The 26877-nt window shown below is 44.1% G+C and overlaps 1 protein-coding gene across 1 annotated transcript in view; it reads right to left on the bottom strand.

The window, feature by feature from the left end:
* FAM184A (family with sequence similarity 184 member A) overlaps positions 1 to 26877 on the bottom strand; it is a 474419-nt gene that overhangs the window by 36419 nt on the left and 411123 nt on the right. The window contains 1 exon segment of the mRNA XM_029596418.1: positions 25712 to 25839. Coding sequence (XP_029452278.1) covers positions 25712 to 25839 — 128 coding nt within the window.

Here is a 26877-nt window from a genome sequence, read left to right as displayed (position 1 = left end):
ACATCTAATCAGTAGCAGTACCCAACCAAGGTTGCCTATCTGGTCACCATAGGACCTGCTATACATGGTCAGACCAAAGGTTCATCAAGCCCAGCATCCTGTTTCTGACAGTGGCCAATCAAGGTCACAAGCACCTGCAAGATCCTAAAGAATAAGAACATAAGAAATTGCCATGCTGGGTCAGACCAAGGGTCCATCAAGCCCAGCATCCTGTTTTCAACAGAGGCCAAAACTAGGCCACAAGAACCTGGCAATTACCAAAACACTAAAAAGAACCCATGCTACTGATGCAATTAATAGCAGTGGCTATTCCCTAAGTATAATTGATTAATAGCCATTGATGGACTTCTCCTCCAAGAACTTATCCAAACCTTTTTTGAACCCAGCTACACTAACTGCACTAAACACATCCTCTGGCAACAAATTCCAGAGCTTTATTGTGCGTTGAGTGAAAAAGAATTTTCTCCGATTAGTCTTAAATGTGCTACTTGCTAACTTCATGGAATGCCCCCTAGTCCTTCTATTATTCGAAAGTGTAAATAACAGAGTCACATCTACTCGTTCAAGACCTCTGATGATCTTAAAGACCTTTATCATATCCCCCCTCAGCCGTCTCTTCTCCAAGCTGAACAGCCCTAACCTCTTCAGCCTTTCCTCATAGGGGAGCTGTTCCATCCCCTTTATCATTTTGGTTACCCTTCTCTGTACCTTCTCCATCACAACTATATCTTTTTTGAGATGCAGCGACCAGAATTGTACACAGTATTCAAGGTGCGGTGTCACCATGGAGCGATCCAATCATTATTGCTCATAACCAGGGATAAGCAATGGCTTTCCCCAAATACACATGGTTAATAATGGTTTATAGACATTTCCTCCAGGAACTTGACTAAGCCCTCTTCAAACCCAGTTACACTAATTGATTTTCAACAACAAATTCCACACTTTAATTGCTGAGTGAAAAATAAAATACTTTCTCTGATTTGTTTTAAATGTGCTACCTTTTAGCTTCATGGAATGTCCCCTAGTTCTAGTACTATTTGAAAGGGTAAAATAACCATTCCTTGTTTACCAGTTTCCATTCCACTTAAAATTTTATAGACCTCTATCATATCTCCTCTTGACTGTCTTTTCTCCAGGCTGAAAAGCCCCAGCCTATTTAGTGTCTCCTCCATTCCATCACCTTTATCATTTTGGTCAACCTTCTCTGTACCTTTTCTTGTTCCGCTATATCTTTTTTGAGATGGGGTGACCAGAACTGCATACAGTACTTAAGGTGCAGTTGAACTATGGATTGATACAGCAGCTTTATGATATCCTCTGTTTCCCACTCATTTCCTACCAATACCTAACATTCTATTTGCTTTTCTGACTGCTCCCATGCACTAGATTGAGGATTTCAAAATATTATACATAATGGGGTAGATTTTAAAAAGGAGCATGCGGGCGTACAATTGTGCACCTTGTGCGTGCCGAGCCTGTTCCGAGCTGCGATGCCTTCCCCTGTTCCCTCCCAGGCCGCTCCGATTTCGGAGCGGCCTCGGAGGAAACTTTCCTACCCCCTCCCCCCCCGCCCCACCCTTGAAGACTTTTTTTTTTAAATTTTAAAACTTACTTCAGCCGACTGCTGGCGTGCGATCCCCGGCCCAGCGGCTGTGCGGAGGCCTTTGGCCACGCCCCCACCCCCGAACAGCCCCTTTTCTAAAGCCCCGGGACTTGCACGTGTCCCAGGGCTTTATGCTCGTCGCCGGACCTTTTTAAAATAGGCCCGTCGCGTGTAACCTTTTGAAAATCCGGCCCAATGCTTTCAAGATCCTTCCCCTGGGTAATGATGCCTAAAAATGGTCTTTAATTTAAGACCATTAGTCCTGGTGAGTTAAATGAAAACAGTGATTGGGTATCTTGTATTAAAACATTTTTTGGTGATCTCCGATTGGCATATCTTCTGTGTTTTGGAGTATATTTAGATTTGATTGGTCATAAATTTGCATGTGACTTACAGACCAAGATGGCACCGTGTTTGGGAAGAGTTTCTCAAATGTTTGACTTGGCGACAACATTTGGTGAGTTTCAAGGATTTTTTAAATTTTATTTTTGTTATGACCGGTCGCAGACGGCTGCGACTGCGTCTACTCACATCTTGTACTGTCCTGCTTCCCTCTCCGGGCCTGCTCGCTGCAGGAGCCAGCCTCTACCGCCGTGTATTTCATGGCCCCCTCATGGCGGCCAGGACACCACCGCCATCTACGCCGACTCTGGGCCTTCCTAGGCGCGCGTTTGCGCCACCGCGCCCTCTTTTAAAGTTGCTACAGCGGGAACCTCAGGGGCGTCCCTGATTGATGACATCATTGGGTCAGGGTTCTTAAGCACTGCCTTCGCACCCTGCTAGCCGACTTGGTAACGTGTTCCATCGCTACTCTACTAGCTCCTGTCTCCTCAGACTTGTGGTGGCTGTCTCAGACCCTGGCTCAGGTACCCACTCCTCGGGGGCCTTTGTGCGCTCTCTCTGGAGACTCGGTCTCTGGCTTCCCTCGCTCCTCGGGCTAGCCCTGCGCCTTTCAGGAACCTTACCTGCCGGCTCCCCGCTTCTCGGGGTTGCTTCTGAGATGCCTCACCATTTGGGAGATCTATCTCGTTGCTTCCCTGCTCCTCGGGGCAGTGCCTACGTACTACTCCAGAGACTGTCTGTGCTTCCCTGCTCCTTGGGGCAGTGCCTACGTTCAACACCGGTGATAGCCGGTACTCCCCCGCTTCTCGGGGTTATCTGCGCCATTACTTGGAGACCCGACTCAGGCTTCCCCGCTTTGCAGGGTAGCCTATGTCATCACATCAGTACCTCCCTCGCTACGCAGCTCTGCCGCCCAGGGTTGCCTCTGCAGTATACCTCCTGCGCTCCTTGCGCCTGCCTAGCCCCACCCACTTGGAGGTCTCCGTCCAGGTACTGCTCTCCAGCCTACCAGCTTACTGTGGGGTCCCTCATTGCCATGTCTCTCACCCCGCTCCTTGGGACTTTCCCACAGATTCTCTCCCATAGCTCCTACTGTACCAGACCTCGCCTCCCGGCAGTGTGGACCTGTGTGGCTCCTCCCCACAGGTGGTAACATCTCCCACATCGGGCCAAGGGCCCACAAAACCCACAAACCATAACAGTATTGAGAAGTTTTGTTATTGAAGTACTGGCATAGTCATTTGTGATTTGGATATATTTTTGTTTGTTTGTGTGTTTTAAGAGAGAGCGCTGTCTCTTTGTTAAGAGAACTATTTCAAGGCATCTTAGGTGTTTTTGCAGACGGTTATAAAGTTTTCCAGTGCTGTGATTATTCTTGTGAAGGAAATTATATGAAGAAAATTGTGTGAGTGAGATCTTCATATCAATACATTTAAGAGGCCTCCGTAAGGTGGGAAATGAAAGAATATTTGGTGCTTTGTTCACAGAGGCGGTCTTCATAAATTTGAAAGTGAAAAGAGATTTTACCGATTTGTTGACTATTCTACAGCTACGGAAATACGGATAATTTGAGCTTTATTGCTTGAAACTGGGAACATCTGTGCCAAGTAAAGAATTGAATGATGCTAGTTGTCTAACTAAAATTTTGAAATTGTATTCACCTATATTGTGGTATTTGTGAGGGATATTATTTAATTTTACACTTTCACAGATTTTTTTTGTAAAACTGGTTGATATTCAAGAGATAAGTGTTTCCTCTGAAGAAGCTTTTATAAGTGAAACATATTGGGAAAATGTATTTATAAATTTGTGATTGAATGAGTATAGATGAAAAGATTGGTGCAGTATGAATGTGGTGTGGTAGTTGTATGATATACGTGAATGTGATATGTATTTTAATATATATTTTCTATATAAGTTAAGTTGTAATAATTTATATGAAGGGTGGATACATGTATATGTAAAAGATTTAGTAAATTGGATTTAAATACGCTAATATATCATTTATTTTGGTAAAAATGGACTCCAGCATCTTGTAATTATAGTTTGACTTATTCTTCCCTATATGCATCACTTTGCACTTGTCCACATTAAATTTCATTGCCATTTAGATGCCCAATCCCCCCAGTCTTGCAAAGTCCTCTTACAATTTTCTCACAATTGGCTAGTGATCGAACAACGGAACAGTTTTGTGCTATTTACAAATTTGATCACCTGACTCTTCACTCCCTGTTCCAGATCATTTATAAATATATTAAAAAGCACTGGCCCAAGTACAGACCCTGTGGAACATCACTGTTCACCTTTCTTCATTGAAATGACCATTCAGTCCCATTCTGTTTCCTATCCTTTAGCAAATTCCTATCTACATTAGTTTAGGAGGGAACATTCTGAGATGGTTTATCTCATTTATGACAAATCATCAGCAGCAAGATTATTTGGGAAATTTTCAGTAAGCATGGATGACCATGCGATTGCAGTTACTAACCTTAGCAGAAGGCATGGAGATTATAATCTTTAACCAATAAGCCTTGATGCTTTTAATGCAAGTGCAATCTCACAAAAATAGGCCTCACTACCTGTTATATCACCCTACACATCAATCAAAAAATGATATAAACAATTCAAAAAATTGTTTTTATTTATCAAAATGTACCAATACAAATATAATCCACAAAAATTATTATAAAATTTCACACCACCCTTATCTAAACAAATTTCACCCACATATATATTCAACCATATATCAATCATACACAGCTAAAAAACAGTATCTCAACATGTAACGTTTCAGTATACATAGCTTATTCAGGGGAAGTACAATACAATTTAAAAATCAAGGATGATATCAAATGAGGAATGCAGATGTGTTGTGCTTGGCAGCTTGCGGCCTCCCGCGAGTTGCCACACTCACCTAGGTGCCATGCCAGGTCCCGACGCTCCCCAATGCCAGGGCCGACCCCCAAGCCAGCATGACCTGCTGCCTGCTCCTCTGCTGGCTCTGCTTCGCTTCCTGCTGCTTGGCGGGCTGCCATGTGCGGTCTCCTTCTGAGGCCACTGCTTGCCTGGCTTCCTTCTTAGGGTGCACACGTGCTGACTACACACCATTTAAAGGGCCAGCAGCAAGAATCCACCAGAGGTGCCTCCCCATGTCATCAAAGACACCTCCCAATTTAAGGCTTTCCTCGAAACACTTTCAGTGCCTCTGCAACAGGTCCACTACTTCCTGGTAGAGGGAGTTGCCTCTGCATTCCTGTTCCTGCATTCTTGTTTGTGCTCCTGAGACTTGTCTTGGTCTTCTTCGGTCAGTCTTCAGCGTCTTCTTCTGGTCTTCAATGTCCACTATTCCTGTTTGTGTCTTCCTGCCTCCTCTCCACTCATTGCCTCCCCTTGGACGGATCTCAGTATTGACCTCGGCTTGGACTGTTTCTGATTCTTCTCCGCCTGCCTCCAACTGCTGCCTGGTCTCAGACCTTGATTGTTTTCTGCCTGCCTCTGACCTCTCCTGGGACTCCGACTCTGAAAGAACTCTGCCTGAACCTGGCCTGTCCTCTTGTTGCTTCTTCTTCATGCTGGCTGCAATGCCCTCATACTTCATGGATCTGTACCACCTCAGAGGCTCGCACCTAAGACCAGCTAGCCCGGCACCCGAGGGCTCAACCTAAGGAGAACACAGGCTGGTATTAGAAGCTCCAGTTGGGTCTCTGCTCCCGCCAGCTCCACCTGCCAACGGTGGGGACCTGTGGGGAGGAGCCCTGCAGGTACCTCCAAGTCCCCCTGAGCGCAAGGGTCCACATCTGCAATAGATTGCCAAGGCCATGGACCCAGCGGATGCCTCCTCATTACAGACCATTCCAGGTTTAGCCCAGAAGATCCAGGAGCAATAGCGCTTCCTTGAGGTGCTGGCAGGGTCCATGGAGCATCTCAGTGCCTGCCTAGATTCTGCAGCTTCTCTGTGCGTTCTGACAGCTCCTACTCCAGCACCTGTGGCACCTTCATGGGCCACCGTCCTGCTGCTTGCTCCTCCCTGCTAAGCCGTGGAGGCTAGAAAATGCTGGGGTTTCATCAACCAGTGCTATACGCACTTTGCCCTTCAGCCTGCCCTGTTCTCAGATGTTTCAGTGAAGATGACATACATCCTTCTCCCTTCTGGATGGGAAGATCCTAGCCTCCCCATGGGACTGCGCCGACCTGATCCTTTGGGATCTCCAATGGTGTGTTGCTTCCTTTAAGGCAGTGTTTGATGAGCCCGGGCGCCAGGCGGCTTCTGGCTCGGACCTTCTCCACCTCCACCAGGGGACTTGGTCGTTTTCAAATTATACCATTGAGTTTCGAACCCTGGCCACAGAACTCAACTGGGGAGAGGACTGTCTATACCCCATCTTTCTTGAAGGATTGTCACCCTATAGCAAAGATGAGTTGGCAGCTCGAGAACCTCCAGAATCCTTAGAGACCCTTATTGACCTGACCAGCGAGATTGACTGCTGTCTTCAAGAGTATAACCAGGAGCTCCTATGCCTAGGAGGTGCACACGGTCACTACCAGCCACCCACAGTGACCATCCCCTTCTTCGGAGCTGCCTCCTTCCTCCAGAACCTGTGGAGAAGAGCCGATGCAACTTTGGTGAGGGCGCTTGACCCCTGAGGTGTGCCTCCAGCATTGCCAGGCTGAGCTTTGTCTACTGCGAGGGGCAAGGTCACTAAACTGCCCGCTGCCTGGTGAAGTCAGTAAACTCTCAGGGCTAGGGTACAGTGGGGGCTGACCCTAGACCTTTCCTCTCTGGTCCCCCCATTAACTCAATATCAATAATTCACTTTTAAAAATTATTCTTTATTAAAACACTTCAACAATATTATCTGATAATCGAGACAAAGACCTCAAAACTGGCAAAGAGTCTAAATGACCGCAATGTTTGTAGGCCAGTAAGTTCAATCACTGGTCTTTATTGTCTCATTTTCTATTTTTATAAAAACATGGTTATTTCCTATTTCAATTGTTTTTAAATACTGCAGAAAAATTCTGTCTGAAGAAAAGCATTTGCTATTGCGTTAGTACCTCGAAGCGATGAGCTATAAATTAAACGGGCTGTTAAAAAGAATATAAAAAAAGAACATAAGTTGCTGTGATATCTATGCTGCAATATAACGCTATCAAGACTGGCTGAATTGTAGCATTAATGTGAAAATTGATATTGCTACGATACTAATGCAATAGCAAATGCTTTTCTTCAGACAGAATTTTTCTGCAGTATTTAAAAACAATTGAAATGGGAAATAACCATGTTTTTATAAAAATAGAAAATGAGACAAAGACCAGTGATTGAACTTACTGGCCTACAAACATTGTGGTCATTTAGACCCTTTGCCAGTTCTGAGGTCTTTGTCTCGATTATCAAATTTTAGATAAAGTGGTGTGAGATTTTATAATATTTTTGGAATTGTTTATATCATTTTTTTTTGTTTAATGCAACTGCAACATTGCTCCCCATTTTGATGGCAGGGGGGAAAGGGGGACTAGGATTTAGACTAGCGGTTCTCAACCGGTGTGCCGTGACAAAGCAGTGTGTCGCCAAGCACACACAGGTGCGATGCCACACTTCCCGGTCCCCCGCTGACCCAGCTGCTCCCCCTACCCAAGCAAATTAGGTTCTCTGCCCGGGCTTAAAACGCTGATAGCCTGGGCAGAACACAGCAGGACAGCTGGAGTCAGCAGCACCAGCATAATCTCTTCTTCCTGCCCTCCTCCCCCCATAGCCCGGAAGAGGAAATGGTGAGCAGCAGGTGCATGTGCGGGAAGAAGAGACTATATGTTATTATTTGTAAGGGTTTTGGGTGGATCCCTGGACCTGTGGCAGATGACCACGCCCAAGGGGCCACAGGACAGGCTCAGCGTCGGAGACACACACGTGCTAGTTCTTTTATTATACAGGATTGGGGAACCACCAAAGGTGGCAGTAGTGAGCTGGAAAGTAGCCCAGTTGGGCTTGTAGTCCCTCAGGCTCTGGAACAGCGATCCCACAATGGCTGTGCTGTAATAGAGAGAACTGATATTGTGAGTAATAGCAGGATATGCAGAGTTCAGGAATAGAGCCTCGTTGGTAATGTACTCACGCAGCGGTCTCTCAGTGTGGAGCATAGGAGCTGGAGCAAAGGCAGGCCCTCAAGGAGCGAGTACCTGGTTCCAGGGAATAGCTGTGAGAGAGAAAGATGGTAACTCACAGATGTTATAGGCCACGGTGTCTTCCTGGCAGAAGTGGAGTCCAAGTAGCGAGTCCAGGAACATGGGCCCTCGAGGAGTGAGTACCGGTTCCAGACTGCGATCTGAAAGATAAGAAAGAGAGAGAGGCCCCCAAGGAGCGGGTACCCCAAATAGAGTAGATCCAAAGGAGGCAGAGTTGCAAGCCTTTGCTAATTCGATTAGCTAGCAATCGTGTAGGCCTTTTGTATCCTGTATGCATGACGTCATCACAGGGGGACGCCCCTGAGGTTCACGCCACTGAAGGTACTTGAAGCAGGGCTGCGCGGCACGTGTGCCCTATGGCAGCTGAACAGCATGGCGGGAGGCAGCGCCCAAGCGAGTCCGGGGATGCCACGGCAGCCAAACGTCCATCAACCGCAGGAGGAGTCGCCAGAGAGGTAAGGAGGGCGGAGTGGAGACGTCGGGCAGCGAGTCGTAATACCATGCTAGTGCAGGCAGTGTTGGCCCGAAGAAAAGAAGAGAGGCGTGGCCTGAGGAATGAGCAGCGCAGCTCGGAGTGAAACAAAGAACAACGTCAACCCCCGTGGCTGATGGGACTCCTTTCTCCGCGAGAGCTGAAAGTGAAGGAGGTTGCTGTTGTCTTTAGGGTTGGAAGAGAGAGAACATGAATGTAAGTGTATGATTGAGAACCTGCATGTGTAAGTTTGTGATTGAAAACCTGTTTGTGTGAAAGAGTATGCATGTGTGATTGAGATTATGTGTGATTGAGATCATGTGTATGTATGATTAAGAGCCTGTGAGTATAAATAAGAGAGAGAGCATGTGTGTCTGTGTGTGATTGAGAGCTGGTTTAGGTGAGGGAGCATGTGAGTATGTGACTGAGAGCCTGTGTGTAAATACTCTCCCGTATTCAAACCATTACTGTGAGCATCGGCAGGAAACTAAAAAGAACAGATTTAACAATACTTTACTTATTGGTGTGGTCACAAAAGTTAGTTTCTAATAAACAGCGTCAATACTTACCTGCAGCACATATTGAAGCAAAAATGTGCTGCAGGTAAGTATTGACGCTGTTTATTAGAAACTAACTTTTTTGACCACACCAATACATAAAGTATTGTTAAATCTGTTCTTTTTAGTTTCCTGCTGATGCTCACAGTAATGGTTTGAATACGGGAGAATCCCCGATTGCCAATTATTAAAAGTGAAGGCATCACCGCATCTCAAAAAAGATATAGTTGCGATGGAGAAGGTACAGAGAAGGGCAACCAAAATGATAAAGGGGATGGAACAGCTCCCCTATGAGGAAAGACTGAAGAGGTTAGGGCTGTTCAGCCTGGAAAAGAGACGGCTGAGGGGGGATATGATAGAGGTCTTTAAGATCATGAGAGGTCTTGAACGAGTAGATGTGAATCAATTATTTACACTTTCAGATAATAGAAGGACTAGGGGGCATTCCAGGAAGTTAGCAAGTAGCACATTTAAGACTAATAGGAGAAAATTCTTTTTCATTCAATGCACAATTAAGCTCTGGAATTTGTTGCCAGAGGATGTGGTTAGTGCAGTTAGTGTAGCTGGGTTCAAAAAAGGTTTGGATAAGTTCTTGGAGGAGAAGTCCATTAATGGCTATTAATCAAGTTTACTTAGGGAATAGTCACTGCTATTAATTGCATCAGTAGCATGGGATCTTCTTAGTGTTTGGGTAATTGCCAGGTTTGGCCTCTGTTAGAAACAGGATGCTGGGCTTGATGGACCCTCGGTCTGACCCAGCACGGCAATTTCTTATGTTCTTATCCACAAACTATGTCTTTTTTTTTTTTTTTTTTTAAATCGACATCCGATTCCTGAGATCCGTCTGCCCAACATTCACTGCTTAAGAAGGACATCTGGGAATCGGACATCCATAAAAAACCCAGTGTGTGTTTGTTCTACCAATCAAAGTCTCATGATTGAACGTGTATTACATCTTGAAGGATCGATGCCCAAGAACTGGGTGTCTTTAAAATTGATATCAGGGGGCCGGGATGCAAGGATGTTCCGATTCCTGGATGTGCATTTTAAGCTATAAATGGTGGGCAGTCCACCTCCAGGCGCAGACATTCTTATCCAGTTTTTGAACGTCCTTGCATTCCAGCCCCTGGAAATAGCTTTAGTGATGTCCTGCCCTTGTACATCAGTAGAATACTCATTAAAGGATATCTAAACAGCCTTTTTTTTTTTTTTTTTTTAAAGGACACCCAATCCTTGTATGCCGAAGGATTGGATTTTGGTGCCATTAAAGCCCGCCCTTTTCCTGCTTCCAAGGGAGCCTTTGTAATTCTAGTATCACCCTTAAATATGAGGCGGCATAATAGAGTAATTTTGGGAACTTCCAGTTCGCCTTGCCATTTAGTATGGTAGAGAACTTTTCCTGCTATCCTAGAAAGTCTCTTTTTCCAGATAAACCAAGAGAGCTCATTTGCCAGACCCATAGAAGCCCTACTGGGATGGATGTCAGAAGGGTCTGGAAAAATTGCAAAACCTAGGCAGTATATTCATCTTTATGGCTTGTATTCTACCTAAAACTGGCAAAGATAGTGACGAGGACCTGAAAGAAATTGCCAAGCTGTACCGCTATACAATGAGAAGTGCCTGGACATATTAGAAGTCTGGAGTCCACATTAGACAAAGGGAGTTTGGACCCTTTAGTAGACTTAAGACACACATCTTAAGTTCGCTTTGCAAAACAGCCACTAAGATTAATGAAATAAGGATGGGTGAACAAACATAATTGTATAATTATAATACATTAACATGAAGATTTACACCTTAGGGGTGGATTTATCAAAATGCGGTACTTACCGCATGTGATAGCAAAAGGGGTGTGTTTTATGCTAATATAGCATTTATCCCAATTTGCACTAATTACCTGTGCGAAGAGCTAAGTTAGCGCAAATTGCGATACCATTTCAGATTCTGCGATAAGTGCCAGACCTGTTGTATTTCCTGCATTCAACCACTGGGGGACCATTTTTAATGAGAGTGAGAGTGAGAGCGAGAGAGAGAGACTGGCCATAATATCATGGCCCATAGGCAGGTATTTGTATCCCTATGGTAGGCCCACCTAGTAACTCGAGGTGGGGATTAGGTAAGAGTGTAGGGGGCTAGGGGCCACTTTGACATTCTACGTGACACCTACGAACAGAACAGTGGTCTCTTGTGAAGATTTGCTGGCCTTCGGAGTGAGGAAACTCACTCCAAGATGAGATTTGGGCAAGGTTCTCTCAACCTAGCTTGATGGACTCTCTACCTGGGTAACATCAAGCTAGGTTGAGAGAACCTTGCCCAAATCTCATCTTGGAGTGAGTTTCCTCACTCCGAAGGCCATCAAATCTTCACAAGAGACCACTGTTCTGTTCGTAGGTGTCACGTAGAATGTCAAAGTGGCCCCTAACCCCGTATACTCTTACCTAATCCCCACCTCGAGTTACTAGGTGGGCCTACCATAGGGATACAAATACCTGCCTATGGGCCATGATATTATGGCCAGTCTCTCTCTCTCTCTCTCTCTCCCCCCCCCCCCCCAAGGCTCTGAAGCTGTCAATTCAGCTGAAATCGGACTTACGTGAGACATTGCAAATGGCAATGAAACCTTTCCGCACGGTCACAGCAGCTATCACACAGTCTAACGCATTTGAAAGAGGTGTAGTTAAAATCAGCGTTACTGCTGTGCGATAGCTCTTCGCAGACAGGCTAACCAAGCCCACTCTCCACCCCTAACTCCTCCTATTTTCGGAATTTGCATCGCACCATACGATATGGTGCGATCGCATGCGGTAAACACGTTTTCACATGCGGTAAGGGCCTATCACATGCGTTAAAAGGGCTTTTCGCATGCGATAAGCCCTTAACGCATGCGAAAACACCTTATCGCATTTTGAAAAATGACTCCCTTAGTTTGCTAATGGAGATTATATCAGGTAATTTTGGGGGGTGGAGCTACCTCCTAGAGCAAAAATTAATTGGTCCCTGGCCTTTTAAAATCGTAGAAGGATAACATGGATGCCTTCCGTCAAGGCGGCAGCGTTCAGAAACCAGTTACACTACACAAGTAAGCTTTTGTTTATATTTTGCTTCTATTCTGGTGAAAAAAATAAAAATATTTATTCTTTTAAACTTTTATATTATTAGCCAGTTCTACGGCACCTGAAACAGATGCCATGCATCGAAATGCTGGCCATGTCGAGCGGGTACACAGCTCCTCTCTTTAAAGGATTTCCATGATTCAGATTTCTGGAGACTGTTTATCATTAACGGCAAGTTAAGTTGAAAAAGTAGTCATTCAATTATATGAGTTGGGTTGTGATTAAGGAGAGTTTTTTTGGGACAGTGACTTTTGACCATTTTCTTTTCACCATTTGAAGGATAAAAGTTGTTCTCACAATGAAAAATGTTGAAAATTGATAATTTATTTTATTTGCTTTTTTATACTGACATTCATTGGGATATATCACATCGGTTTACATGCCAACAAGGAGAATAATAAGATTACGGGATCTTATTATTTTTTACATTGTAACCATAGAAACATATAACATTGAAACATTGAACCATATAATCATGTAACCATGTATCATTGTAACCATATAACAAAAATCATAATTAATAAATTGATAATTAATAATAAATAGTGACAAATACATTAATTAATAATCGATTAATTAATAATTGATTAACAATAATTTAACATCACAGACACATTTATATGTTTAGAGCAAAAATGGTATCTGTTCCTGTTGGAGTTTTAACCTATGCACGGTTATTACCCTGTGAAGAGATACCGGACACCAGAGTTAGTTTAGTAATATATAAGATCCCCAATATTTGTAATTTGCTCATATATTCTACCTAACCAACAGGCCGATACAGTAAAGCGCGGACGCGGTTACCCTGTTCTTCACCCACTTTGTACGCACATTTTGGATGCGTATGTCTAACCTGTGCTTCAGTATCCGGTTTTACGAGTCCTTACCACTTACTGAAATCAACGTGTATCCCTTTCCGCTCGCCGCATGTATATGATATGTTAATGATCGGATTAGCTATTCCCTCCGATACAGAAACGTGCGCCCAGATTATCGCCTTTTTAACCAGCTATTTTGCCGCGTCTTTAACCTGCAAATTTATCGCCTACCCTGACCCTGGCGTTAGTGTGGTGAACTTAGCTGCCCCAGTCTCAAACCAACCCAATCCACAGAAAAAAATTCTTGTCGCACAAGGGGGAAAAAAGTAACCCAACCTGGCACCACCGCGCTTAACCTCAGAGTACTTTGGTTCCGTAGGGAAGAACGGACACCAATTCTGGGGCTCCTCTGGCCTTCTCGTGGGTCTGGGCTCCTCGTCATCGCTGACTTGCAGTGGGCACGAGTTCTTGTATCAGGCCCTATCCCTACACACCCTACGCCGTGACCTCTGACGTCCAGCCATGCGCTCAGGTCGCGGCGTGCGTTCATGCGCCTTCCCGCTGCCTTGAGCACCTAGTCGGGCGCTCAAGGCAGCGGGAAGGCGCATGAACACATGCCGCGACCTGAGCGCCCGACTTGCTGCCACTGTCATGCGCCTTCCCGCTGCCTTGAGCGCCCGACTAGGCGCTCAAGGCAGCGGGAAGGCGCATGAACGCACGCCGTGACCTGAGTGCCCGGCTGGACGTCCGAGGTCACGGCGTGCATTCATGCACCTTCCTGCTGCTTTGAGCGCCCGACTTGGACGTCCAGGCAGGCGGTCGAGGTAGCGGAAGGTGCATGAACGCACGCCGCGCCCTGACTGGCTACGACAGCGGCAGCAAGCCCAACAGCAACCGGTACAGTGGCATCGGCATGGGCTTCGACCAGCAGCACGTCGGCCCTCGCGCCAGCTACTCTGACTCGCGCTACGGGGCCCCCAGCGACCCTGAGGCTGACTGTGCCGGCCCGCCGCAGGCCAGTCCACGCTCCAGCCTGTGCGGTTAGACCCTGGATCTGGAGAAGGAGCTGGTGCTACACATGAAGAAAGAGTATTTTGGTGAGTAACTAGTGTGTGGTACTTGCTTCAATGCCGACAGACGTTCATGGGCTTCCCCCTGCCTTGAGTGCCCAGGCTGGATGTCCAAGCTGCGACCTCGGACGTCTGGCTTGGACGTCCAGCCGGGCGCTCAAGGCAGCAGGTCTGTAGGAGAACCATCCACTTTCCTGGTGGAATGACATTTCAAATGACAGGTACCAGCGCACCCAGGATACTGTATAGGTATACCGCTCTATACAGTAAAATGGATTGCGCACGCCTACCGCTTCATGGACGTGCTTTGGACGCCGCTTGCATTTGAGTCTCATTTGAATACTGTATCGAGCGGTATGTGAACCAAATTGTGCGCGTGGCAAATGAGGGTGCGCCCGGCACTGCCGCACTTTCTTATGCGTCCTTACTGTATCGGCCTGCAAGAGAGGTGTAACCATTCCCAATTTTCCAGATCTGTGAACATTCCTTTCAACAATGGGCCATAGTTAATATCAAATTTCCCTAGGATCACCTCAAGCTGGACCCTCAAGTATTTCACTCTCCTTGGCCCACTTAAAGAGTAAGTCACTCTTCAATCTATCAGCCACTGCCTTCTCAAGGGTCAAAATCAAAATTTCTGATTTGTCTTTATTAACTTTGAATCCCGATACAATTCCGTACTCTCTCATTTCTCATCTAATGAGATGGGAATGGAAATTTCTGGATCTGTGATTGTGAATAGCAGGGCATCAACAAAGTCACCTTGTATGACTTCCTGCCTATCTGGCCTCCCAAACCCTATTAGCTCTAATTTTAGTAGCAAATGGTTCCAGAGAGAGTGCAAATAAAGGGGAATATTGACATCCCTGTCTTGTACCCCTTTGCACCTCAAACAAATTGGAGTAGCCCCCATTGTCCCTTATACTCACTTTCTGATGATGATATAGAGCCTTGACCCATGTCAAAAAGCAGGACCCCAAACCCATTTGATGTAATACCTGAAACAAAATATGGCCAATGTACAGTCAAACGCTTTCTCAGGATCCACCACCAGATGTTCTGCAGGGACTTTCTGTTGCTGGACCCACCACGTTAAATTCAAGATCCTCCACACATCTGCTAATCTGCCTGGAACAAATCCTGACTGATCTCCATGTATATGATAAGGGGCCAAAAACAACAAAAGGACACTGTATTTAACTTTCAATGCTGTGACACTATGTAAATCTCAAAAGGACTTTCCTTATATGATGAAACCGCATCAGCAAGCCTGACAACGGCAGTATGTATCTATACAGCCGTCCGGTCTGATCGTCATTTGCGGTGTATCTTTTTTTGAAGGTACAATGCAGTGTCCTTTTGTTGGTTTTGTGTTTATTGCTGATAGGACTGGTTTTTTTTTGGGGGGGGGGGGTTCTTTATTTTTTAGTGTTATGATAAGGGGCCACCATACCCAGCCTCAGGGCCAGCATGTTCGCTAATATCTTATGATCAAACTATATAAGTGAAATAAGTCTATATGACCCACACAACATGGTGTCACACACACACCCCCCCCTTAGGTATCAGTTATACCTGCCACATCTGTGCTCTGAGGCAGTTGTCCCTCCTCCCTCAGATAGTTGAACATTGCTGTAATAGGCCTAATTACCACTTGTTTTCAGGACTTATAAAACCTAGCCATGTATCTATCCAGTTCCAGGGCCTTTCCTAATATCACCCCCAATACGTTCTCTTCTCTAATCCTAGCGTTCAGTTGGGTTCTCGCCTCCTCTGGAAGACAAGGAAAGTAAGTGTCTCATGATATTTCTCTATATACTCCTCTGTGATATTAGTATCTGACACATAAAGCTCAACATAAAATTGAGCAAACTGATTGGAAATAAGTTTGCTATCATAAATAAACTTCCTATCCTTATTTTTAATTTTGAGAATCTGATTTTTCATACTTTGTTCTTTAAGTTGCTGCACTAATAACCTACTTGCTTTATTACCAAATTCAAAATATTTCTGTTTCACCCATTCCAAATGGAATGCTATCTCAGCAACATCTAGCGCTCTCAATTCCTGATGCATAGTCTCTAAGAGTGACTTGGTGAGATCACCACCCCTCGTGTCTTATTTCCAGTTTCCCAATTTTTCACAAGTGGCTCCTTGTCTTTGCCTTCTCTTTCCTAAGAAAAGAAGCCCTAGATATCAATTTACCTCTCACTACCACCTTCAACACCTCACATACCACAGCAGGGTTCACATCTGCCTTATTGATAATTAAATACTCCTCAATATCTTTTAAAAGACTGGCAATAAAATCCCCATCTGATACCAAATCCTCATTTAGCCTCCAGAATTTCTTCCCCAAATTATCTTTGCCCATTTTCAGTTCTACCTACACTGGTGCATGGATAGACCACATTATGTTTTCTATAACTGTTTCCACCACTCTCCCCACCATTACTTTGTCTAACAAAAAGTAGTCAATTCTGGAGTAAGAATTGTGTGGCTTTGAGTAAAAGGTATAATCCCGAGTCATGGAGTTCCTCAGTCTCCACACATTGACCAAACTCCAGAAGCCTCTGCCGCTGTGCACGCAATGCACACTGCCTCCTACCAGAGTTGTCTGAAAAAGGTTAATGGGTCATATTGAAGTCACGTCCCATTATATGTCCTTTTGACCACCCCGAAAGGGTTTTAGACAGCGAGTCTAAATATTCACCCTGATTAGTGTTAACTTTTGAAAAGTATCAAAATCTACTAACTCTCTGTATAGAGAGTCACAAATATCAAAGTTTGGATTCTGATCAGTAAAATATTTGATGGTATTAAAATAAATACTAGCAACTCTTATCCTAGTTTGTATAGTCAAAAAAAAAAAGAAACAGTTATAGCTTTTCATTGTGTAGATTTCATCACTTTTCAAGTCTTCTCAGAGTTGATTTCTAAGGAACAGTGTCTCAGGGCTTTACACAGTGACTGCTGTCTGCAGTTAGGGTTGACCTCAGTGTAGATGTGCTAGGATTAGACAACTATTAAATACCATAATGGCAATGAGTCACTATGGGTGCCAAATAGCTACACACACATACACATTTTTAAATGTTACAAAACACTAACCATTAGAGGAAAAATAAGATATACTTTTCTATTTCCAGTATATAAAAAAATGCTTAATTCTGGGCCAATTAGGAGAGATGAATTTGCCTTAATGCAGCCGTACATTAAGAAGTTGAGTAACATTGCAGCTTTTAGAATGCATGTCCTTGAATTGTTACTGAAGGTTTTTGGATTGAAAACAAATGGTATAAGCTGCATACCCTGTACCTGGGTTTCTCCTGCTGTGTAACATATGGGTTTACCAGTAGTTTAACAACTTTTTACTGTGCTAGTGAGCAAATGCTCAACTAATATTGTGTGCCCAAATCTACCATTAACCAGTCCCAGTCTGCTAAATATTAGACTCGATTTTTTTTTTATTTCAGAACAAGTGCTGCATAATTAACCCATTATGTCCCAAACTTTTAAGAAGTTGTGTTCTAAATAGGACACTGGGTTAAAAGATTAAGATTTTCACATGAATGTGTTTATAGGCTGGTGAGAGAACCAACAATTTTAGTCAACACAATTAACATCTGGAATTTATAGCCAGAGGATGTGGTAAAAGCTGTTAGCGTAGCTGGGTTTAAAAAAAAAAAAAGGTTTTGGACAAGTTCCTGAAAGAAAGCCCATAAACCATTATTACAGTGGATTTGGGAAAAATCCACTACCTATCCCTGGGATAGAATATATTGACATTTTGGGACCTTGCCAGGTACTTGTGACTTTGATTGGCCACTGTTGGAAATAGGATATTGGGCTTGATGGACATTTGGTCTGACCCAGTATGGCAAATCTTATGTTCTTATGGAGGTCTGAAGGGACATTTGGGAAGAATGTAGTTCTCTGCTGGGAATGTGGGGGGATAGAAGCTGGGAGGGATATTCAGGGGCCAGTTTGTTTACACATTTGAAGATTAGGCAGATGATGTTGAACTGTATCCAGTGGTAGCCAGTGCAGCTTCTTCAGGATTGGGTTTATGTGGTCTGTTGCTTTGGCTCTGACTAGGATTCTGGTGGCTGTTTTTGTATTCTGGTCAAGATTGCGCAGTACTTTCCCCTGCAATTATACCAATTCTACATATATTCAAATACAGCAATTTTGACTTTATAGACATCTGTCAGATTATATTGCAGTAAGGAGAAATTGCATATGAAATTATAATAATTTAGGAAATTACATAGGTTTTAAATTCTGTATTCAAATCTTTCTTTTGTCTTTACAAGACAATACTGGCTTCCTTATGATCAAAATCAATACAGTACTCAAGAACAATAATAAACTCACTAAAACAATCTAACCTATATATACTACATAAAAAACTGCATTTTAAAGTTATATTCCGTTGGGATTTTTGATATAATTACATGCCTTTCCAAACCCATGCTTAAGAAGAGTTACAATACAGGTACAGAAGGCAGGTCACTGCCCCATAGAAGTCTTACAGTTTAAGGGGGTCATCCAATAACCTGCAGTAACATGGAAGTCACATAGCCATGATAAATAACCCTGTAGCATGGGAAAATATCACAGACCGCAGTGGCAGCCCTACGACTGTGAGACTACCATCACTTAAAAAGGTCCTAAGCATGCCCCCACCTGAGTTGTAAACCCCCCACCCCCCGGGATCTGCTTAAAACCCACCTCACCCTACATTGCCCCCTGCAGACAGCTTATAGCAGTGATTTTTTAAAAAGCATTTTTCTTTAAGACTGAAACCCCATCTCCAAGGCCAACTGCACTCCTTCACTGGTCCCTAGAGGCATGGAGGCCTCTAGGGACCACCCCAGCCCCCCCCCCCCCACTTTGTAAAACAAATTGTTGTGGAGGTCGTGGACCCCCCCCATCCCTACCCCAACCGCCTCCTTACACAGAAAAAATGCTCCCTGGCCCCACGACTCCCCCAGCTTACTCTCCAAATAAGCATTACTGGTGCAGTGGGGGCCTGGAGCATCCCATAGGCTCTGGGCCTGGGCACTAGCCATTTGTCCCCATTGGAGTAAAACTCAGGGCCCCCACTGTATCACAAATATCTATTTGGTAAGGGGGGGTCAGGGGAGGAAGTTGCTGGCCCTGTAGACCACCAAGGAGCTTTTTTCCTGTGTAATGATGGATTCTGGGGGATGGGAGTGGGGCGGTCCATGGAACCTCCAAGGTGATTTTTATTTTTACAAAAGGGGGGGGGGGGGGAGCAGGGTCCGTGAGTGAAGGGGTGCCAGTTTCCAGGGATTGGATTTTTTTCAGTGAAGGGGTGGGGTTGGGGTACAGATGGGGCTTCCACCTTTCTTAAAAAATACTTGAAAAAATATATATTTTGACTTCTATGAGCCGCCTGCAGCGGCAGCATGGGGGGGGGGGGGGTGAGGTCAGTCACTGGGTTTTTACAGTTAGCAGAGTGGTCAGTCTCAGGGTCACATGTGCATTGGCAGATGCGTTAATATCCTAATGCACCCAAGGGAAATTAGCTAAAACTCTTGAGTTGTAGCAAATTTCAATTCAAATAGCATGACTTGCTAATTTTCAGCAAGCGGAGATATTTGATTAGTATAGTTTAGGGTATGGATAAGCTCATTAACATGCATTTCTATGCTAATGAGCTCATTTAAATTCATGTAGTGCTGGGCTCTACATTATTCCATTTGCTGTTTGTCGTCCAGTGAATGACCTAAATGGTTTAGTGAATGAGGTCCTAAGATAGTACCTGGGACAATAGAGGGAAAAATAACTTGCCCAAGGTCACAATAAACATCAATGGGAGACACATGAGTTGAACCCTGGCTGTTCTAATCACTACAGCACTCCTTCACGGCCATTTACTGTTGCTAAGAAAGAAGTCAGAAGTCCTACATGGTTTTTTTTTACATTTTTCCAGTGAGCTTCAGTGGCTAAGAAATATGCTGGTGTATTGTTTTCAGTATTTGTGTTCAAACAGATTAATTTTATGATACTGAATTTTCTTTTCTATCAATTATTTACTCTTTTATTGCATTTTCTATACAATTTGCCATCGAAAGAACTGTATTCGATGGGGGGAGAAGGGCTGATGTGCACGGAACAGGAGAGACCCCTTGGGGTGATAGTGCCTAATGATCTGAAGTTGGCAAAATAATGTGACAAGGCGATAGCTAAAGCCAGAAGAATGCTGGGCTGCATAGAGAGAGGAATATCGAGTAAGAAAAGGGAACTGATTATCCCCTTGTACAGGTCCTTGGTGAGGCCTCACCTGGAGTACTGTGTTCAGTTCTGGAGACCGTATCTCCGAAGGGACAGAGACAGGATGGAGGCGGTCCAGAGAAGGGCAACCAAAAAGGTGGAGGGTCTTCATCGAATGACTTATGAGGAGAGATGGAAGAATCTAAATATGTACACCCTGGAGGAAAGGAGGAGCAGGGGGTGATATGATACAGACTTTTAGATACTTGAAAGATTTTAATGATCCAAAGACAGCGACAAACCTTTTCCATTGCAAAAAAAATCAGCAGAACCAGGGGTCACGATTTAAAACTCCAGGGAGGAAGACTCAGAACCAATGTCAGGAAGTATTTCTTCATGGAGAGGGTGGTGGGATGCCTGGAACGCCCTTCTGGAGGAAGTGGTGAAGACCAAAACTGAAGGATTTCAAAGGGGCATGGGATAAACACTGTGGATCCATAAAGTCTAGAAGATGTGAATGAAGAGAAGAGGCATGGGGGTGACTTGCGGGAATGACAGCTACTACCTGGAGATTAATATCCTTATTCAATAAACATACACACGGTTAATGCAACTCCAACATTGCTCTATGCTTCAATGGCAAGAGGAAATTGTGTTCCGCGCCCGCGGCCGTCCGCAAGTGCGGCCCCCTACCTTGTTTCTGGACCGGTCCGGCAGCAGCATCGGGTTGGACGGCCCTGTGTCCGAGCCCAGCGCCCCCGCGGGCCTTGGGGCGAACCGCCGGCTCCGGAGCAGTCCTGCTCCTCCCTTGCGGTCGCCTGCTGCTCTCTCCTCTGCGGCCCGGATCCAAGATGGCCACCGCCATCTTAGGCTCGAGGCCGCGCCCCTGCACCAGATTTAAAGGGACCTCGTGCCTTTAATTACCCTCAGCTGTTTCCTATCCACAGGGCCAGAGGAAGTATAAAATGAGACTTCCTCTGACCATTTCTTGACTTGGCAATGTCTCCTGTGAGTGTTGTTTGAGTCTGCTTGCTTCGGTGAGTTCCAGCGTCTTGACTCCTTGTTCCAGTTCCATCTTGATTCCTGGTATTGACTTCGGATTGGCTAGCGGTGATTCCTGGTATTGACTTCGGATCGGCTAGCGGTGATTCCTGGTATTGACTTTGGATCGGCAAGCGGCGATTCTCTGGTGTGTGACTTCAGACTGGCAAGTGGTGATCCCTCGGTGTGTGACCTCGGACCGGTACGCGACGACCCTCTGGCACTTGACCCTGGACCTCTTCTGACCCTCGTCTCCAAGGGCCCACCTAAGTCCCAACGGCCCGGGTCCCTACGGGCTCCTCCCGGGGAGACTGCTGGCTTCCAGGGGTGAAGCTCCAGCCAGCCCTTGCACCGTATGTCTGTTCCTCGACCTCTCAAAGGTCCACCTAAGTCCCAGCGGTCCAGGTCCAGGTCCCTACGGGCTCCTCCTGGGGGGACCGCTAACCTCCAGCGGTGAAGACACACCTCCGTGCCTTGACGTCATGACTCTTGGTCCATCTTCAGTCACTGCTGCCTACAGTGCCGAGGGTCAGCTGGTCACATCTTCTGTTCCTGCCTTGTCTACTGACGGGAAAGCCTACGGATCTTCCGCCAAGGTATACCATCCTCCCGTCGGCCCAAGGGTTCACAAGCCTGAGCATAACAGAAATGTGGAAAAAAGGTTTTGAATCCACAAAAAAGCAGGGGAGTAGCTTGCTTGTTACGGCGGTTACTACCCCAAACCAAATAAGCCTGATACTCCACTTTCAATGCATATCCAGCATAGCTCTCTGCTTCAACGGCAGGGGGAATGAAGAAAAGATGATTTATATTCAGACAACTATCAACAAGGACTGAATTGCACAGGCTGGGTAAACAAGCGTGGGAGTAGCTTGCTTATTACGGCAGTTACTACCCCTCACCAATTAGCTAGATACTTTACTTAGATGCAGCTCAGCACTGCTTTCTACATCGATGGGGGTGGAAGGGAAATAGAATAAAAAAGTTACTTATAAGGGACAAGAGTAACAGATAAGAATGAAAAAAATAAGTGTAAAAGCTTACTGGGCAGACTGAATGGACTGTTTTGGTCTTCTTCTGCTGTCATTTCTATGTTTCTTTTTTTTTTTAATTTATACTTTATTAAATTTCTCAACATTTTACAATGCACATGAAATAAGAAAAGTTTGATTTACATCATCAATACTTCAAACCGAAATACTTTCACTAACAATTAAATAGTTGTAAATTCAAACACAACTGGGCCCCATTACTGGTGCAGCTATGGATTTTTTAAGGTTTGAGGGTATGGGAGTGGTGTCCAGGGGGCATACTTGGAGGTTAGGGGGTGGTGCCACTGAACCCAAGTGGAGGGGGGAATCCAAAACACAAGGGGGCCCATATACAAAGTTTGCCCAGGGCCCCAAAGTTGGTTAAAGCAGCCCTGGATGGAGAACAGCTCCCACTCCATACTCCACCAGGGTTGCCAGGTCAGCAATATCCCTGGTATTGAAGTTTGACTGCCAGGATTCCCTATTGGGGTGGGGGGGGAGAGTGAAAGTCTTGAAGTATTTGAAAAGGGGGGGTCACCGTTTATTTTTGGATGACAGGGTTGTGGGCTGTGGCCATTGTGTGGAAATAAATCTATTTTTAAAAAACCTTTTGGTGTTGGGGCTACCTCACATGGCAGGTTCTACACCCTGCTCAACTTTGCCAATTTGGGTGGCAATTTTTTTATGTGGTCAGCACTTTAAGATGATAGTGGTCCCTTGAGGTTGAGGCTGCTATCACACCTAAAGGACAGCTTGTCACATTGTTTGTTTCCCCCAGGGTTTGGCCGTGAGACAAAAAGCACAATACAGCTGCAATTTTGGGGGAGAGGACCACTATCGCAGCAACACCCCCATCCCCACAATAGTGGTACCCCTCCTGCAATAAAAATCAGGGGTTAATGGCCTTAGGCCAAACGGGCCGATTCAGTAAAGTCCGCGGGAGAGCGGGCGAACAGGCCACTCTCCTGTGCGCGCGATTCTGTATTTAAATGAGGCCCAGCAGTAAAAAGCGGGTTTGACAACAGACACTCAATTTTGCCGGCATCGGTTCTCGAACCCGCTTGACAGCCACGGGCTCGGAAACCGGACGCCGGCAAAATTGAGCGTCCGGTTTTCGACCCAACAGCCGCCGGCCGACTTCAAATTTTTTTTTTTTTTTACTTTTGGAAAGTTTCGGGACCTCTGACTTAATATCGCCATGATATTAAGTTGGAGGGTGCACAGAAAAGCAGTAAAAACTGCTTTTCTGTGCACCCTCCAACTTAATATCTTCGGTGCCCGAAGAAATTAGCGCCTACCTTTGGGTGGACGCTAATTTCTGAAAGCAAAATGTGCGGCTTGGCTGCACATTTTGCTTTGTGAATCGTGCGAGAATACCTAATAGGACCATCAACATGCATTTGTATGTTGCGGGCGCTATTAGGTTCGGCGGATTTTATGCGCATTTTCTGCCCCTTACTGAGTAAGGGGTAAGGGAAAACGCGCGTCCAGTGGCGGGTTAACCGTGTGCTCCTTCGGAGCGCACTGTACTGTATTGGCCTGAAAGTGGGGTTCATGAGTATTGGACAAGTTCCTGAAGGAAATGTCCATAAACAATTAGCCAGGTAGTCTTAGGAAAACCAGTGCTTATCCCTGGGAGTTACAAGAAATAGATCAACTATTGGGGATCTACTGGATATTTGTGATCCGGACTGGAGAAAGAATGCTGGGCTTGATGGACATTGACATATCTTATGTTATACTACCAGAGATAATATTCTCTCATGTCAAGGATGAAATCCCTCCAAGTCTAATAAATGACTCTTTAATATGTAGCTTTCTAGTATCGACTGTAGCTGGATGTTTTAACTCAGCAATCAAATCATTACTTTAGGTATAATTTCCTGGACATTAACTTCTTGAGGAGAGGATTCTTCACAACATTTAAAAAGAAAAGCAGGACAAGAAAATTCACAATAGTTAAACTGCCGAATCGGAGCATATTTAAGAGGGTTCCAACCAATCACATATTGTATTATAATTTGTGCGCTCTTTTGGTTATAACAAGGATTTATTTCACTTCAGGAAAAAATATTTAACTGTACTATTTCTGTTTTGACCACAAGTTCTCTTTGTGGTATCTTTTCATATGTAGACCACCTCAACTGATACAACACTTTAGGCAGTCTTTGAAATACTAATATATCCTAATACTAATAAACTATAATAAATACTAATAATACTAATATCCCAATTGAATGACAGCAACATCTAATAAGAGACTTCACAATATAATGTAAATAGTCAATCCTAACTGCTCGGTTATCTTACTCTAATTCTCTCCCCAGTTATATGATCCTTGTTGTAATGTAACTTTTTGAACTCTTTGCACTTGTTTATGTTCCGTTTTTTGTTCACACCCCCTTGTTATATGTAAACCGGCATGATGTGGTTTTTAATCACGAATGCCGGTATAGAAAAATTCTAAATAAATAAATAAACAATTATGTACTACTTAGCTCCCTTCCAACTTTTTTTTTTTTTTTTTAAAGCACAGATTGGAGCAAACATTTAATTTTTACTGATTCACCAAATTCAATAAAGTGGTCTTTGCCTTCAATTAAACTCTACCTATTAACTTGTTTTGCTGTACAAGTGCTAATGGCTGCTTGCCTTATTATAATCCGTCCTGTCCAATCCAGAGTCATCTTTCCTTATATAGCCTACAAAAGGCAAAGAATTGGAGTAATTTCCATCCTCAGTTCTGCAGCATTTTAAAAGGACATAGGATTACAATCAACACCACTTCTTCCTTTCTGTCACAGAAACATTATGGTAGAAAGACCATAGAGCCTACCTAGTCTGACAATCTACATAAACTTCTTAATTTTTCCAACTACACCTCCTTTTGCTGATTCTAACCCTCAACTTCTTATCCCACAGCAAACCAATCCAAACAATCTCACAGTTCATCTTCCAACCCCAGCCTCTCTGTCATCTTCATGTTCTACCCTCTTCACTCTGGAGCTTAAGTTAAAGTTACTCCTTCTGCTAATCCAATCTATAACTCACTTAGGCCACATTGTTCTAACGCAAAATATCTTATTTGTTTCTGGTCCGTCTTGATTAGATTATAAGCTCAAAGAATCAAATATTTTGTCTCTCTGCAAAACATTGCATACAGTTTTGTGCTATACAAATAATATATGAGCTCCTAGATAAACACAGCCAGTTTCACTTTTATCCGTCTTGACAGTACCTGATCTCGGCTATGTTCTATGCTTCTGTCAAGTTCCAAAGTGACTGCTGCCACTTCCTGCTGATGATTATGCCTTAGTTGGTCGACTGCTGCTGCATGTTGATGATTTAGCTCAGAGCGCAAGGAAGCTAATTATCAGGAATAAAGCAGACACAATAAACATGCTTAATAAGTTGCATTACAGGTTAGAGCAGTTCACAGCAGAAGAGCTATTCCACTGGGCAACAATGAAAGTGTTACTGACCTAAAAAGGTCCTACTCTGTAGTATCTTGATGTGCTGAACACGAATATGACCATGAAAAGTTTTTATTGGCTCTCGTTTTGAAGATATTTAATATAGTTCACTTTCTATGTTTAGTCATGTAAATTTATCCAGGACTGTAAATAAGCCCAGAATGATGTAATATTGCATCATATTACATAATACCATCATGCACACATCATCCAGAGTTTATTACATCATTTTCTGATGCAATGCAGTTCTACTGCCATGCTGATGCTGAGTAAGCTGACGTCAGCAGTGTACTATATGAAGCCCAGTCAGAAAGGGTGAGCATTTGAAATATTCATGCTGGCTGACTACTGCTGGACACTCCGCAGAGATGCTCCTGAACAGGTGTACAAGAGACAAGCAAAGAAATCTAAGACTTAGTCTATGACTTCATTTTTCAAACGGTATTAACCGTAGGTCTCCTACTATTGGCATACAATTCAAGATGTAATTATATTATTGCATATTACAAAAAAACTAGAGCCAGTTTTGCATTTTCACAGTCACATTCATGTTTAGCACATGGAAATTTATAAGAATTGACTAATTTCATTTCTGTAACATGACTTTAGTGAAAATTTGTTGCCCAGTGAGCTATTGGCATACAGTTCAAGATGTAATTATATTATTGCATATTACAAAAAAACTAGAGCCAGTTTTGCATTTTCACAGTCACATTCATGTTTAGCATATGGAAATGTATAAGAATGGACTAATTTCATTTCCGTAACATGACTTTTGTGAAAATTTGTTGCCCAGTGTTCTTAGCAAATACTGTATGCAGATGTTAAATATTTGACTAACTATGGCATGTTTAATTTCTAAATTTTGCCATGTATTTTTCAAGAAAATCTTTACATTTTTCAATATAGCCTTTGATTAGCAATAAATCAC

Source organism: Rhinatrema bivittatum, chromosome 3 (assembly GCF_901001135.1).
Source record: "Rhinatrema bivittatum chromosome 3, aRhiBiv1.1, whole genome shotgun sequence".
Taxonomy (NCBI): domain Eukaryota; kingdom Metazoa; phylum Chordata; class Amphibia; order Gymnophiona; family Rhinatrematidae; genus Rhinatrema; species Rhinatrema bivittatum.
The sequence above is the reverse complement of the archived record's forward strand: the minus strand, read 5'-3'. Positions and strand labels throughout refer to the sequence as shown.